This window comes from Elephas maximus, chromosome 7 (genome assembly GCF_024166365.1).
Source record: "Elephas maximus indicus isolate mEleMax1 chromosome 7, mEleMax1 primary haplotype, whole genome shotgun sequence".
In the NCBI taxonomy this organism is placed as follows: domain Eukaryota; kingdom Metazoa; phylum Chordata; class Mammalia; order Proboscidea; family Elephantidae; genus Elephas; species Elephas maximus.
Window position 1 is genome coordinate 67,735,038 of NC_064825.1, and position 17,562 is coordinate 67,752,599.

Genomic DNA, 17,562 nt, shown 5'->3' on the forward strand with positions numbered 1-17,562 from the left:
CAGAGGGAGACAAGATAATCAGAAAATATCTCGGGGAAGCAAATCAGGAAAGACGTTAAGAGGAGGGTTGAACAGAGGGGTCAAAATGGCTTATAATATAACCTTAAATTGGTGACCTCACACACACAGTTATTGGGCACCCACTGAGCTTCACACAGCAAGCCTGGGAGGCGGGGAGGCAGGAGGCAAGCGGCAGAGGCTAAAGAAAGAAGTCAATGCCCACTTTGATTCCATTTATTCCAAAATAATTTCCGAGAAGAGGCATATTTCAGCATCTTTGAGACCTGCCTATTTCTTTGAGGACAGCTTTTGAGGTGACAGTTTTAGGAGGTGAGATTAAAGGGGCAATTAGGTCCTTTTAGCAGGGAGAAACTGAGCATCGATTGCAGGCTAACAGCTGGAATCTAACCTTAGTGGTTTTATTTCCCAATATCAATATCAAACAGGCTTGCTACACAGAACCAATCCCCCTGTCGCCAGCTGCTGAGATGTGACTCGGCTCTTCTTTCTCTTCCCAGTTTCAGAGCTTCAGGAGGAAGGGATGAACGCCATCAACCTGCCCCTCAGCCCAATTCCCTTCGAGCTGGACCCTGAGGACACGATGCTTGGTAACTGTGTCTCCTGCCTCTTTGGATTAATTAAATGCCCTCAAGTGTAACCATCCCACTGAATTCCTTTTCTTTTTAAAGAGGAGAATGAAGTTCGAACAATGGTGGATCCAAACTCACGCAGTGACCCCAAACTGCAAGAGCTGATGAAGGTAAGAGGAAGTAGGAGGGGGCTTCAGGCACCTAACTGACTCCCTGGGTGCCACAAACAGTTAAACACACCACTACCGTCCAAAAGGTGGGCAGTTCAAACCCACCCAGAAGCACCTTGGAAAACAGGCCTGGTGGTCTGCTTCTGAAAGGTCAGAGCTTTGAAAACCCTATGGAACAGCTCTACCCTGTACAAGGGGTCACCATGAGTTAAAATCAACTCAACGGCAACTGGTTGGTTGATGTTCAGGTGCCTCATAGACTCAGCAGGCATCTGTCTGTAGACCTCCTTCTTTGTGCAGGCACCACGGGAGATACTGCAGAGGGTAGCCTGTGTGAAGGTCAAGGGTGGGAAAGTCATAGCATTCCCTGCCCTCAGGCAGCTCACAGACTACTGGATGGATATTTATGTAAAATTTAGCTGGTTGTATAAGAAGTGTACATTATAAATGCCCAGTTTCTGATAAAAGTGCCAGAGACATGAGTACAGTTAAGCTCACATTTGCCAGGACTTTACAGTTCACAAAGTCCTTTCACTGCTTTTCTCAAGGATCCTCAAAAGCACCCTGTGAAGAAGGAATTAGTATCATCCCCACTATACAGACGAGGAAACTGAGTACCTCAAAAAGTCAAGTAATATGGTTATAGCTGAATGGAGGAGATAGAGTTCGATGAAATAGGTGACATTCAATGAAATACTGGGTATAAAGTACATGGTTCAGTGGCTGGGTTGTAAATGTCAGGTGTCTGTCCCTTCCCTGAAACAGTCCATGCTGTCCCCACGGAGGGCTATCCCGTCTCAGTAAGGCCCTGGACCCCTTGCCTTGCTCAGAGAAAGAAGACAGAACAGTTGTGGATTGAACTCTGCCTGCCCTTGTGCCCTGAGGGTGCAGGGGCTTGTGTGGGTGTGAGTTGTAGAAGGTGCAGCCCTCTGCTTATTCCTGTCAGGCAGCACTCACATGCAGGGATGAGGAATAAGACACTGTCAGAATGGGCTCTGAATGGTTCAGGCTTTGGCATGGTTCTCCCATATCCAGACCTGCGCCCAGGCCTGGTTTGAGGGAATGGAAATTGGAGATATGTACTGCCACCCATGTGCCTGAGCACCAGGTGCTGTCCGAGGGCACAACATCCGTGTGAGAGCCACCACCTGGCTTCCAGGAAGAGATTAGATGTTGCTGATTGAGGCTGCTTTGACCCTATGAAATCTCAGTCAACTCTCGGCTTTCTTTAAGGCTCCTCAAATACAACCCTTCCAAGAAGCCCCCCTGCATTCTAGCTGCCTCCTACCCTCTCCCAAACTCTGTGGGGTCTCTCCTTTACTGGTCCACAGCCAGGGACTCATCTACCCCAGGATTTGAAGCCTGTGTGTTTTAATTCTTTAGTTATTGGGTCTTCTCCCCTGCAGGCTTCTCAAGGACAGAGGCTGTGTCTTATTGTGTTGGATTTGAGGCAGCACCTGATGTATAGTAGGTGCTCAGTGATTATTATGGTCTCACCTTGGAGCCATAGAGAATGTGCCATGAAGCCCCACGCTCCAGGATGGGCCACCCGATGGAAACCCAGCTTGGTTACTGCTGTGCACCCCTGTGATCTATCTGAAAGAAGCCAAACACAAAAGCATATGGACCATATGATTCCATTTATACAAAATTGTAGAAGAGGCAAAACTCTCGTGATTGCCTGGGTCCTGTGGTCAGGGGAGGGGATTGAGCACAAAGGGGCCCGAGGAAGCTTTTTAGGGTGAAGGAACTGTTCTGTATCTTGACTGTGGTGGAGGTTACACAATTGTGTACAATTACCAAAACTCATCAAACTGTATATTTAAGTTGGTTTATTTTATTGTATGTAAATAATAGCTTAATAAATAAAAAAGGAGGAAAAAATGAAAAAGAAAGGAAAGCTTCCGTTTTCTCACCTGAAAAACAGAACTAATGATACCTGCTTCCAGGATGTTGCATGGATTAATTAAACAAGATAGCACTACGCACAGGAGGCTCTCAGATAATGGGAGCTGCTAAGGTATGGTGGCATAATGGTTAAGAGCTACAGCTGTTAACCAAAAGGTTGGCAGTTCGAATCCACCAGGTGCTCCTTGGAAACTCTATAGGGCAGTTCTACTCTGTCCTATAGGGTCGCTATGAGTCAAAATTGACTCAACGGCAATGACTTTAAGGTATAGACAAAGGAGCCCTGGTGGTACAATGGTTAGACACTTGGCCATTAACTGAAAGATTGACAGTTAAAACCTACCCAGCAGCTCTGCAGGAGAAAGACCTGGCGATCTGTTTCTATAAAGGTTATAGCCAAGAAAACCCTGTGGGGCAGTTCTACTCTGTCACACAGGGTCGCTATGAGTGAGAAGTAACTTGACGGTACCCAACAACAACAAAAAGGTTAGACAAGAGGAGAGATTGCATTGGCCCCCACCAAGAAGCAGCTTGGTACAGCCAGGAGAGCATGGACATTAGAATGAGACGGACCCGGGTTCAATTCCAGTCTCTGCCCACAGTTAAGTTTGTGACTTTGGACAAATCTCTTTTCTTCTGCACTTTATTTCCCCACCTGAACATAAGGGTGGCGTAACCACTTTACCAATCACAGTGAGGTTTAAATGTCATAATGGGAAAGTGTTTTATTTTTTCAGAATCAACTGGATGGCAGTGGGTTTTGGGCCTTATTATTGAGTGTTCAGCCCTAGCCATATGTAATTCTTTTCCACCACCTAATGTGAGAAGGTCAGAAACCCTGGTGGCGTAGTGGTTAAGTGCTACAGCTGCTAACCAAAGGATCGGCAGTTCAGATTCGCCAGGCGCTCCTTGGAAACTCTAATGGGCGGTTCTACTCTGTCCTATAGGGTCGCTATGAGTTGGAATCAACTCGATGGCCCTGGGTTTGGTTTTGGTTTTTGGAATGTGAGAAGTACTCTCATCCTCAATTTTAGATATGGAGAGTCAAGACTCAAAGCAGATAAATAGCTTGCCTTGGATCTTATAATAAAATGGGTAAATCTGGGGTTTAGACACCAATTTATATAACTACAGAGCCCATACCCTTGCCTGGTACAAAGCCACACCACCCAACACTGTCAATGTTGCTTGCCATTAGGGTAGGGAATGGTAGGGGGCTGGAGGATATTAGCAGGGACACTGGTTCTACCAGCAGTAAAAGGACTTTATGCCTGAAAATGAACAGGCTGTTGAGATTCACACTCAGAGCTACCTGTCCACATACTGGGTCGTATGGACAGTTCTGCCGCTTTTAAAGTCTCAAGTTCATTTAGATTTTACTTGTCCGGCATAAGAAAGGTGGTCTCTAAGAAAATGCCCTATGACTCTTTTCTGCTTTTCTCTGTAGGTTTTAATTGACTGGATTAATGATGTGCTGGTTGGAGAAAGAATCATTGTGAAAGACCTGGCTGAAGATTTATATGATGGACAAGTACTGCAGAAGCTTTTTGGTAGGAGGAGAGTCCAGTGTTGCACTGGATATCTTCTATCCGCAGGTGGATGGGTCACTTACTCCCAGTTAAAAGGAGTTGTTCTCAGTTTGCAGCAGTCACGTGGAAATGAAATATGAATGTGCAGCCTGTGGATGACAGATTAGTGGAGTCTAGATATCCTTTCAGAATCTGCTTTACATGAATGAATTGCCATAAGAGAATCTCAACTAGATGGGGCTGCTCTCTCTAGCAGTCAAAGGTTATCAGGTGCATAGATGAGAAGGCCCCACGTATATGCATACCTGGATAACAGGCCTCACTGTCTCTGGAAAAGTGTGCACTTGTAGCCCCTGTAGGTATATTTATATGTGTATGGGTATGTGTATAAGTTTATGTACCCCTATGATCTGTGGATCTGTGTGTGTGTGCATCTGTGATCTGCGAACCTAGATGTGTGTGTTTGTGTGTGTACCTCTGTGATCTATGGACCAGTGTGTGTGTACCTCTGTGATCTGTGGAAATATGTGTGTACCTCTGTGATTTATGAACCTGTGTGTGTGTACCTGTGTGTATACCTCCATGATCAATGGACCTGTGTGTATGTGTGTACGTCTGTGATCAGTGGGCCTTTGTGTGTGTGTGTGTGTGTGTGTGTGTGTGTGTGTGTGTGTGTGTGTGCCTGTGCCTCTCTGATCTTTTAACCTGTGTGTATGGGTATGTGTATAAGTTTATGTACCCCTATGATCTATGAACCTAGATGCATGCGTGCGTGTACCTCTGTGATCTATGGACCTGTGTGTGTGTGTATACCTCTGTAATCAGTGGACCTGTGTGTATGTGTGTGTGTGTGCTTCTGTGATCTTTTAGCCTGTGTATGTGTACATCTGTGACCTGTGGACCTGTGTGTGTGTATCTCTGTGATCTATGAACCTGGATGTGTGTGTTTGTGTGTGTACCTCTGTGATCTGTGGACCTATGTGTGTGTGTACCTCTGTGATCTATGAACCTGGACGTGTGTGTGTCTGTGTGTGTACCTCTGTGATCTATGGACCTGTGTGTGTGTACCTCTGTGATCTATGAACCTGGATGTGTGTGTGTTTGTGTACCTCTGTGACCTGTGGACCTGTGTGTGTGTGTGCGCCTCTGTGATCTATGGACTGTGCTCCTCTGAGATCTATGGACCTGTGTATGTGTGTGTCTGGGTACCTCTGTGTATCCTTCTCTAGATTGGTTGCAACTGCCTGGGAGTGTGTTCCTCTGTGATGTTGGGGACTCTGTGTCTGTATGTCTGTAGGTGTGCTGCCTCTGTGAAGGTGAGTATGTATCCCTGTGTCAGTTCACACTTGTTTACGTGGAAACATAAGGCCAAGGGGTAGGGACAGGTGAACTGAGGGATGATCTTAGTGCTGAAAGGACAAATCAGCCTGGATGAAGGAAGGTTCTCCCTCACTGTTCCCCATTTTATCTCTGGGCCAAACCTCCCCCAAGCTCTAGACTTCCCTTCTTAGCTGCCCACTAGGTACCTATACCTGGATGCACCTCCGACTGAGCTGATCTACTTTCCCAAAAATGTTTCCTCCTCTCTAAGTTAATGGAACCCACTTCTCTCCTCCTTCGCCACCCTTCACCCACAATACTGTGGATCACCGAGGCTCGCTTCTTCTTGCTCAAAACTCTTTCCTGAATACATCCTCTCTGCCATTTTCACCTGTCTGATCAGCTCTTGTCTGAACTATTGAAACAAGTTCCTCACTGACCTCTAGGTCTCTTGTCTTACCTCCTCCAGCCCATTCCTTACACACTAGCGGAGGGTTCTTTTAAAATCACATGTCTACTCTTGTCAGTAGCTGCTTATAACTCTCAGTGGCTCTCCCCTACCTATGAGACCAAGCCCAGGCCTCTTAGTGCAGCATTTAAAACTTGTTACCATGTGACCCTCAGCTGTTTTTTCAGCCTCACCTCCAGCCACTCTTACACATGTGACTCAGACAGTGTGGTAACACAAGTCAAGTGCTTAGAATACTGCCTGACCCATGGGACGTGCCCAGTAAATATCTGTCATCATTTTGGTGGGGTGATGGTTTTCTTAGTTTTATGTATATGGTGTGTGTGTGCGTGTGTATATATATATATATATATATCATTGGTATATTATTATATATACTATGTCTATCAACAGGAAACCCTGGTGGCGTAGTGGTTAAGAGCTACATCTGCTAAATAAAAGGTCAGCAGTTCAAATCCATCAGGCTCACCTTGGAAACTCTAAGGGGCCATTTCTACTCTGTCCTATAGGGTTGCTGTGAGTCGTAATTGCCTTAATGGCAATGGGTTTGGTTTTGGTTTGGTTATGTATATCAACATCCCTGTAGTTCTGCCCATGCTTCCTTTTGTCTCAAAAGCCCTTCTTCTCCTTCATCCACCAGGGCAAACCATTATTGCTTAGCCTTCCAATCTCTAGACTCGATCAAAGGTATACCCTCTTATATCCTGCACAGCTCGTGTCTGGAAGAGATCACACCTAGATCTTACCTAGAAGAGACAGTCATATCTTCTCTGTTTCCTCAGTACTCTATACATACGTGCCTGTATTAGGAGACTTTCCATGTTGTCTGTAGCTGTTTATGTAAATGTCTGTGGGTTTCTCAAGAACAGGAATCATGTCTAACTTATCCATGTTTCCCCAGCACTAACATGTTACCTAGAACATGACACCTAGCATTTAATCATTGTATATCGGATGAATGAATGAATAAGTAATATAAGATCTGGTAATTTCTGGCAAGCTAAACTGATTTGGTACTCCACCATCAATATTAATGAGTGTTAATATTTAAAGACTGATCAGCTCAACCAGACACGGAGAGGAAATGAAAGCTATGTAGCACATGTGGACGTGGAGAAGCTGTGAGATTCATTGAACATCTCTCCTGGTGACTGCAGCTTTTATCTCCTCCAGCAAATTTCTGGTTAAGATCTGAAAGTGTCTCAAAATATTACGTGCAAGGCTTTCAAAGCAAGGGTGGAACATGGCCATGTAGTAATCTTGCCTCTGGGAATGGTTACAAAACCATCTGTTAGGACGAAAGTCAGTGTCACATCTGTGGGGCCCTGAGTCAGGCATCACGTACACTCATTATTCCAGATCCCAGTCTTCATGCTGAAAACATGACTCACTTTTTTTTTTTGTAAACTTAAGCTTAGATCCTATATGGGTGTGAGGCAGGACATACACATTCAAAACTTACAGGCAAGATACCCAGGTAGAGAGAACCGGTTTGCAAAGTGACCCCTAATGTAAACTATGTACTTTAATTAATAATGATGTGTAAATATTGATTCAGCAGTTGTAACAATTGTACCACATGAATATAAGATGTCTGTCGATAATAGAGAAACGTGTGCAGGGGGTGAGAGAGTATGTGGAAAATCTCTGTACTTTCTGCACAATTTGTCTGTAAACCTAAAACTGCTCTATAAAAGTTTACTTATATATATGTACCAAACCAAACCTGATGCCGTTGAGTCATTTCCAACTTATAGTGACCCTATGGGATAGAGAAGAACTGTCCCATAGGGTTTCCAAGGAGCAGCTGGTAGATTCGAACTGCCGCCCTTTTGGTTAGCAGCTGGGCTTAACCACTACATGCACAGAGGAACGTAAACACACGTACAGGCCTGTATGTATCTGTATGTATGCAGTATATATCTGATACATATAGACCTGTATGATTTTAGGAGTCCCTTTCGGTTAAGTGCTATGGCTGCTAGCCAAACGGTCAGCTGTTTAAATCCGCCAGATGCTCCTTGGAAACTCTATGGGGCAGTTCTACTCTGCCCTATAGGGTCGCTATGAGTCGGAATCGACTCAATGGCACTGGGTTTGGTTGTTTTGGGTTTTGAGTAACGCAAACAGTTCAGCGTTCGACTACTTAGCTGAAAGGTTGGCAATTCAAAGCCACCTAGAGGCACCTTGGAAGGCAGGCCTGGCGATCTGCTTCTGAAAGGTCACAGCCTTGGAAATCCTATGGAGCAGTTCTACTCTGCACATCTGGGGTTGCCATGAGTCAGAATGGACTTGACAGCAACTAACGACAACAACAACGTGTGTGTTTATGTGCATGTTTTATATCAGGAACTCCAGGGAGGGGTCAGTCTGGAGATAGAGTTTTAGGTGTCCCCTCTGATCATGAGTTTACCTCTAGCTATTTATCTATCTTCATGCCTTCGCAGCCAAGATTCATAAAGGAATGTTTGGCATTCCCTATATTTGCTTCCCCATCACCTAGTCATTCCCTTCTGCAATACAGGCCAACTGTCAACCCTATCGTTCCATCAACTTCTCCTGCCAAGATCACCAATGCCAATCCAGATTTCCCTTTAAGCTGTGGCATTAGACGTTACTGAACATGTTGTCCCCTTTCCCTGGCCCTGTGTTTTCTGTGACCTCATGCCCTCTTGGCTCCTCTTCTACCTCGCTGTTGCCTCCTTCTCAGTCTTCATATTCTCTTCTTTTCTAAATGGTTGAGATTTCTCAATATTGCATCCTTGGCCCTCTTCTTCTCCTTCTTTCTTTGGCACCCTCTGCTTGAATGATTTCATCCACTCCTACAGTCTCAACCATCACCTACTGTTAATGGTACTCCGATCTATACCTCTGGAACAGCTTCCTCTTTGAAGCTTTAAGATTATCTTATCAACTGCCTTTCAGACAATCCACCACCTGGCTGTCTCACAGGCACCTTATATCCAACCTGTCCCAAACTGGGCATCTCATCTTCCTCTTTCCCTCCAAACCCATTCTCTTTTCTTACCTTGATGAGTGGCATTACCAAATCACAGCCAGTCACTCAAATTAAAACCCTAGGAGTCATCTTGGATTCCTCCTTCTCCCTGATTTCCCATATTCTGTTAGTCACAAGTCCTGACAACTGCAACTCCTGTGTGTGTGTGTGTCTCAAATCCATCCCATTTCCAAATGAGTTAGTATATGTAAAGTACTTAGAAAAGTAATCAGTACTCTAAGTGCTGTGCAAGTGTTAGCTTTTACTGTTACTGTCCTGCCCCACTGCCACTAATACCCTTTCTCAGTTCTAGGATTCAATCTAGGATCCCACACTGCGTTTAGTTATCATGTCTCCTTAGTTTCCTCCAGTTTGTGACAGTGTCTCAGTCTTTCCTGATTTTGATACCTCTTAAGGATAATGGGAGCCATGGTGGCACAGTGATTAAGCACTTGCCTACTAATCAGAAGGTCTGTGGTTTGAATCTACCAGCTGCTCCACAGGAGTAAGAGGTGGTAGTCTGCTTCCATAAAGATTTACAGCCTTGGAAATGCTATAGGGCAGTTCTGCTCTGCCCTACAGGGTCGATATGAGTCAAAATCGACTTGATGGCAGTGGGTTTTTAAGCTAAAATGGTATTGGCCGATTATGTTCAAAAATATACCTCAATTTCAGTTTGATGTTTTCTCATTATTTGACTGAGATTATAAATTAAAGGGAAGGACACTACAGTGGTGCTGTGTCCTTCCAAGTGCGTCACGTTGAGGAGTACATGATATTAATAAATATCACTGGTGATGTTAACCTTGGTCACTTGGTTAAGGCAGTAGCTGCCATGATTGTCCCCTATAAAGCTACTATTTTTCCCTTTGTAATTAATTTATTTGGGGGGGTGGATACTGTGAGACTATGCAAATATTCTGTTTCTCCTTAAATTTTCTTTCCCTAATCTTTTTCTACACACAGAAGATATTTCATTATACAAGTAAGATAATAGGCATTATTTTGCACAATACAATTCTCACTAGTTTTGGTGTCTATCAGAGCATGGCTGTGGCAATTATTACTGTGGTGTTCTAATGGTGATTTCTATTTTCCTTATTCCTTCTACATTTATTCATTAGAATTCTTCCATAAGGAGCTCCTCTGCATAGGGGCTGTGCCTCCTGATGACATTGGCTATTTCTCTGTACCGTTGGTGTTGCATCCAGGGAAAATCAGATGGTGGCCACTCTGGCCTGCCTCTTTATGATGCCCACCCCTGTCCTCTAATGGAAACCTCTCTAGCCCTCCCACTCCCAAAATGAGGAGGAAGCTCTTCCCTACCCCATTTCAAAGATGCACCTAGTTTCCTGTCCCAGGATCAACCACTTCTCAGGGTGGATGATAGTGTCCCAGAGTGTACTCTTGTCCCCATGGCACCAGAAAGAAAGTCATGGAATAGTCCTAAGCTCTCAGTTACACAGTTGTATCCATGGTCATTCTGTTGTATTTGTATCCCCAATGCCTTGGCAGTAGATGTGGACTGATTGAGAGAAGAGATAAGGGATTCCAGAAAATGTTTGCAAAATATAATTAATCTTTTCATTTGAACATGAGCTGCTGCCTGTTTCTGATTGAGGTCTCCTGACTTGGGATGCCTATGTGAGTTTCCTTACCGTATTTTTATTTGACTAATCCTTATCTTTGAACATGTGCATGTAGCAGGAGCAGAAAAGGCCCGTTTCAAGGGACGAGAATCATGGAGTTACAGGCTTCTTCCTTCTGGTTTTAACAATAGCATATGACTGAAATAGGGTATCTTCTTCAGTCATGAGACCAAGAAGGGTCCCTTGAGCATAAATATTCTTCAGAGAGATTTTTTGGTTTTGTTTGTATGTGTGTGTTTTCCTGATAGACCCCACAGACTACACCTTACACTTATCATAATCTGTTCAATATTCATTAAGCAATAGCCATTTGGTTTGCTATATGCTAACAGCTGAGTTTGGGGCCCTGGTGGCACAGTGCTTAGGAGCTTGGCTGCTAACCAAAAGGGTCAGCAGTTTGAATCCACCAGCCACTCCTTAGAAACCATATGGGGCAGTTCTACTTTGTCCTATAGGGTCTCTATGAGTCAGAATTGACTCAATGGCAATGAGTTTGGTTTTGGTTTTTTTTCTAACTGCTGAGTTTAAGGACATAAAGTAAATATGTCATAGTCCCTGCCTTTAGGTAACTCACAACTTGGTAGTACAAAGGGTGTGGTGTAGCAAGTAGATTAGAAAAGATTTCATGAAAGAAGGGGCATTTTGAATGGGGCCTGATGGATGGAGCAGGATTTCAGTCAGATGAGGAAAAGGAAGAACATTCTAGTCAGCATGAGGAGCACAACAGAAGTGTTGCTGGAAAGCCGTGTTGATTTCAGTGTAGGTGGAGGGAGAGAGTTGTAGGGACAAGGAGAGCATGGGGAAGTGAGACTCAGAATTGGTTAGGTGGAATGTGTAGCTAAAAAGGAAGATGAGACCTAGCACCCAAATTTTGGTTTCTAATACCATTCTCCTGAAAGAGCTCCCAGTGGCCAAAGCTGAAACTGTTTGAGCGAGAAAAAAAGAACAGTGATAGTATTGGATCATAAAATGATAATACGATTTTAAAAAATGAAATTAGAAACCTCAATAGATTCGACACAGTTGAAGAAGGAATAGTGGAATGGAAGATGGCACTGGAGAAATTACCCAGAGTGCAGTATAGAGAGACAATGAGGTGGACAGAAAGACGCAGAGGTTGTTCTAAGAAGATCCAACATATGACTAATTGAAATTCCAGAAGGCAATGAGAAATAGAATGGAATATAGGCAATATTCAAAGGTTTAATGAATGAGAACTATCTAGATTGATGAAAACCACAAATCCTCAGATTCAGGAACCTCAGTGAATCACAAAAAGGATAAATAAAAAGAAATCTACACCTAGACACATTATAGTGAAACAAGAACACTGAATACAAATAACTAAAAGCAGAAAAAAAGATAGATTACTACAAAGAAATAACAGTAAGACTGAAAGCTGTCTTTCAATAGCAATAATAAAAGCCAGAAGATATTGAAATTATATTTTCAAAGTGCTGAGGAAAAAAAAAAGTTAGTTTATACCGCCCCCCCCCAAAAAAAACCTGTTTTAAAAAATGAGAGGAAAATGAAGACATTTCAATAAACATAAACTGAGAGGGTTTACTACCAACAAACCTGCACTAAAGGATGTCCTCTAGGAAGAAACAAAATGAACCCAAAAGAAGACTCTGAAGTACAAGAAAGAATGGTGAGCAAAGATGGTCATGGTGGGTAGAACAAAGCAATAATTGAATAATTGTAAAGCAATCACAAGAATGTCTAATTTGCTAGTTAAAAATTTAAGATAGAACCAAAATTCCAACAACTGTAGCACTTAAGTCAGGAAGTGTGTGCTTGGAGTCAATGTGTACTGTAGTCCTTGTACTGTTTAGGATGTGGATAAAGATATTAAGATTTTTATAAGTTAAATGTCCATATTAAATTTTCTAAGGTAGCCACTAAAATAATAGAAACAGAGTAAATAATCCCCCCTAGTAAAGGGGGGAGAAATGGAATGAGATGGATTAAAAACCTTAATCCAAAAGAAGGCAAGAATGGAAGGTGAGGAAAAACAATAAGAAAAGCAGAATAAATATAATGTTCATAACAAAAGTTGGTGAAAGTGAATCCAAGTATATTGGAACTCTGATCAAATGTAAGTGACTTTATCCATCTAAAAGACAAAGATTGTCAGGTCAGATAACAAAATAAAATCTTGATATTAGCTGTTTACAAGAGACGGTCTTAGTATATGAGGACACCAGGGCTTTAAAACAGTTCATTCCAGTTTGAACCCCTACTGAGAATTTGCATTTCTAACATGTTCCCAGGTGATGTTAATGCTGCTGGTTAGGGACCAGTTCTGAGAACCACTGTTGTTGTTAGGTGCTGTTGAGTCAGTTCCAACTCACCGACCCTTGTATAACAGTACAAAACACTGCCCAGTCTTGCGCCATCCTCACAATTGCTGCTATGCTTGCGCCCATTGTTGCAGCCATTGTGTCAATCCATCTCATTGAGGGTCTTCCTCTTTTTTGCTGACCCTCTACTTTACCAGGCATGATGTCTTCCTCCAGGCACTTATCCCTCCTGATAACATGTCCAAAGTATATGAGACACAGTCTTGCCATCCTTGCTTCTAAGGAGCATTCTGATTGTACTTTTTCTAAGACAGACTTGTTCATTCTTTTGGCAGTCCATGGTGTACTTAATATTCTCTGAGAACCACTGGTACAGCCAAAACCAACCCATGGCCTTCAAGTCAATTCTGACTCAAAGCAACCCATAGGGCAGAGTAGAGCTGCCCCATAGAGTTTCCAAGGAGTGGCTGGTGGATTCGAACTGCCTGGTTAGCAGCATAGCTCTTAACCACTGCACCACCAGAGCTCCAACTAGTACAGCAGTGGATCTCAAATAAGAATCACCTGGGATCTTGTTAAAACGTGGATTCTGATTCAGTATATCTGGGGTAGAAATGGTAATTCTCAGCAAGGGTTTGGACCAGAACGAACCAGTTCAAAGCCCTGGAGGGCACAGAAAGGTTGGGAAAAAAGGGTAGAAATAATAATATATACTACACATATCAGCTAGGAGCCCTCATGGCACAGGGGTTAAAGCCCCAGCTGCCCAAAAGGTCAGTGGTTAGAACCCATCAGCCACTCTGTAGGAAAAAGATGTAGCAGTCTACTTTCATAAAGATTACAGCCTTGGCAACACTATGGGCAGTTCTAATCTATTTTATGAGGTCACTATGAGTCAGAATCAACCCAAGGGCAATGAGTTTGTTTTTTTGTTTTGTCTTATATATTTACTAGATTAATGCTAATTTAAAAGAAAGCTGTGGTAACTATTTTAATATCAGACAAAATAGACCTTAAGGCAAAAACATAACTACAGAGATCCAGTACCTATAGGTAAGAAAAAAAAAAATAGGTAAGAGACTTAGTAAAAAATAGAAATTTTAAGCTTGTATACACTGTATGCATCAAATATACAATAAATGACAATCAGAATTACAAGAAGAAATCAACAAATGCACCATCACAATGGTAGATTTTAACATACTTCTCAACAATATATTAAGGAAGACAATTAATAAGGATAGAAAATATTTGGACAATACAACTAACTGGACATATGCACTTTTAATCTGCATATGGACTGTGCTATACACCAAATCTGTAGTATTCTTGACTGCACATGGAGTAACTACAAAATTCGACTGTCTGTAAACCAAGTCTCAACAAATTATCAACAGACTAAATTCTGTAAAAACAATAAATTCACTAACCTTTCCCATATATTTGGAAACTTAAAAATGTTTTTAATAACGAGAATTATTGATACTGAAAGAATATTTTCTGTATTTTAACTATTTGAAAGGTAGTTACATTAATATGATATGGTATACATGGCAGTTGTGTTAGAGCATTTGAATTCTTCTACCATTACCATTCAGGGTAAATGAGTTCATTCCACCCTGACTTTATACTTCAGGACTTTTCGAATACTGTTTCATCGCTTTTCAAAAATAATCTCTCCAAAAGCATATTTAGATGGTAACTTCAAAATCAACAGAAAGATTCATAAAATAATCCACCTGAGGAAATTTTCTAAACTTCCTACTTCAAAACCATGTCAAATACATTGTAACAAGTTAAACTAATGATGAGCAATTTGCAGAACTATGGAAACATGAGTAACAATTTCATGGGAGAATAAAATTTCAGCAATAGAAAATTTTCAGTCAGCTGAAATCTGCCTAATAAAGAACAAAAGAGCAAATCAGCGGGTCAGGGTCGAGCCGCAGACTGACGCCGCGGCCTACAGGATGTGCATGCTGCCCATGGGATCCGTCCTCTTGGCTAACTGGCTGCTCGGCTGGCGCACCATGGATGTCCGGAAGCAGGTGGTCAACTTCCGGCCGGGCCTGCCTAGCTGCCGCGCTCAGTGCTGTTGGAGATATAAGAAAAATTATTAGATTACAAAGGAGTTGAGATTAGTGTTCTTGAAATAAACTACAGGTAGTTTAGTAGGATTTCGCCAAGATTATCAACACGGCAGAGAATCCTGCGCGAGAATTGTTAGGCGTTCCAGATAACTACAAGACGATATTTGGGCAAGGAGGTGGATCTGGCCAGTTGGTGCTGCACCCTTAAACCTGATTGGCCTGAAAGAAGGAAGGTGTGATGACTATATGGTGACAGGGGCTTGGTCAGCTAAGGCCGCAGAAGAAGCCAAGAAGTTTGAGACTGTAAATATCGTCCACCCCAAATTTGGGAGCTATACAAAAATTCCACATCCAAGCACCTGGAACCTCAACCCAGACACCTCTTACGTATATTACTGCAGAAATGGAGTGGAGTTGGGAGCAGTGTTGGTTTGTAACATGTCCACAAACTTCCTGTCCAAGCCATTAGATGTTTCTACATCTTTCTCCCGTGGAGCAGTTGGTCGGTTCAAACTGCCAGCCTTTTGGCTAGCAGTCAAGCACTTTAACTACTGTGCCACCAGGGCTCCTAAATAAGCAATACCAGATGCTAAAAAACAGAAGAATTGTCTTTTAATTTTGGGAAGAATGGAGTGTAAGTTTAATATCAGACTAGTTAAAAAATATTGGTTAAAAAAAACAGTGAATGTTCAAGTAGATAATATATAAAATACAATTTAAAAAATAAAGGACAGCAATACAAGAAAAAGTTGTTGACTTAGAAAACAGACTCAGAGACCTAAACTGTATACTCCAAGAAGTCCATTGCCCACAGAAGGTTATAAATATGAAAACTGATAGACAATAATGTAATACAACTAGACTAGCAAGTAAGTGGCTCCCATGCTGCCACTCCTCCTTCCCTGCCTACCCAGCCCACTCCCAAGACAAGCATCATTAATCTATCCCACCAGTCTTTTCCTCTGAGCCAAGGCTTCAGAAGTTTTCTTAACTTAGCACGTTGGGCAGCTGCTACTGAATGTGTATAGGGGCAATATTAGATGAAAACGACCTGACGTTCCTTTAGTAGGAGAAGATCTAAAATAGGAATTCAGCCTAAAAATGGAAAAAGCACAAGGAGTCTCTTCAAAGTTTAGTATTTAGGAGGAAGACATTTAAATATATGCTTACTAAATCTCTGAAATTTAGAAATAAAGAATAATAACTTCAGGCAACCAAAGAAAAGAGAAAGAAAGCATTTCAGGCCATCACAGATAAGAATAACTTAAGATCATTCAACAAATTACCAAACAGAATTTATAAATCCACAGAACCTGTAGAAATTCTCCAGTGGGCAACCTCATCTGCAAAAAAATTATCCAAAGAGCATTTGACTTGGGTTAGCTAGAACTACGCAAAAATAAAATGAGTAATAGGGGAACCATTGATGTATAGTAAAGTTTGAATTCGTTTATATGGCAGCCCTGAAAAATGAAGAGGAAAGACATTTTAAACATGTTTCAGAGTGTTAGTTTTATCAATTCTGAATGAGTTGTGAAGAGCTGGTTAGGTTAATCTAGTGGTAGACAATATATTTCCCACAACGGAGTGCAAAATTGTTTGTTCTCTTTACTGGATAAAAATATTAATTTAGATTAGTAAAATAATTAGACTATTTTGCCTTTATATTAAGAATTAAAGGGTTATATCATTGCATCTAAGACCATTGATTTTGAAACATTATTTTAAGAAAGAGGAAAAAAAAAACACTTCAATTAAACTATTACCCATGTTTTCTTATTACTTAGAATTTTTATTTTGTACTCTTTGAAAGTGCTTTCTTAGGCATATTTAGACATGGAAGTGAATACACTGTGAAGAGCTATGCCTGAGCTTGTGGGAGTGGAGGCAGTGATAAATAACTGTTACGACTTCCACCTGGCCCATAGCAGTTTTAAGATGCTATCAGTTTTAAGACATAGCCTGATTTCAGGGATGTTAAAATGTGAAAAGATGGGTGCCTTAGAATTGATGACATATGATACGTTAAATAAGTTACCTTCCAGGTGGGCTTGAAAGGAAAGAAGTTACTTAAAAACAGATAAATATGATTTGACATGGCACATGTTGTACTAAAGGAATGTACAAAATGCCTCGGATGAGGACATGACTAACTGCTTAGGAAAGGCAAGGAAGGCTTCCCAGTGAGGGCACAGAGGCCTCCTTGGAGAAGGCAGAAATGAAAAGAAGGGGCGGGGTGGGGGAGGAATCAGAATGATAGAAAAGAGTTCAAATAGGGCAGACAAGTCTGGATTAAATGCCCCACTTATGTAATCTTGGGATTTTATAATTTGGAGATTCCAGACACGATCACAGGCTTGCACAATACTGGTGCCACTGGTGCTATCATCAGACAGGAGGGGAAAGCAGTGTCCACCACATTGCAGATGCTCACAGTATAGTTGTTGGATGAGTGAGAAAGTAAGTACATGAGTGAGTGAATGAGTTAAGGTTGTTTGTTACTGGAGATAAGAGGTATTCTCTTTTCCATTGTCAT

General features: G+C 42.0%; 1 protein-coding gene and 1 pseudogene across 2 annotated transcripts in view; both read left to right on the forward strand.

Moving 5' to 3' along the window:
- PARVA (parvin alpha) overlaps nt 1–17,562 on the forward strand; it is a 184,890-nt gene that overhangs the window by 117,026 nt on the left and 50,302 nt on the right. For both annotated transcript variants that reach the window (XM_049890407.1, XM_049890408.1), the window contains exons 2-4: nt 519–608; nt 690–760; nt 4,116–4,218. In XM_049890407.1, the coding sequence (XP_049746364.1) occupies nt 519–608; nt 690–760; nt 4,116–4,218 (264 nt within the window). The remainder of the gene's footprint in view (nt 1–518; nt 609–689; nt 761–4,115; nt 4,219–17,562) is intronic.
- Nucleotides 4,226–17,561, forward strand: LOC126079410 (phosphoserine aminotransferase-like; annotated as a pseudogene).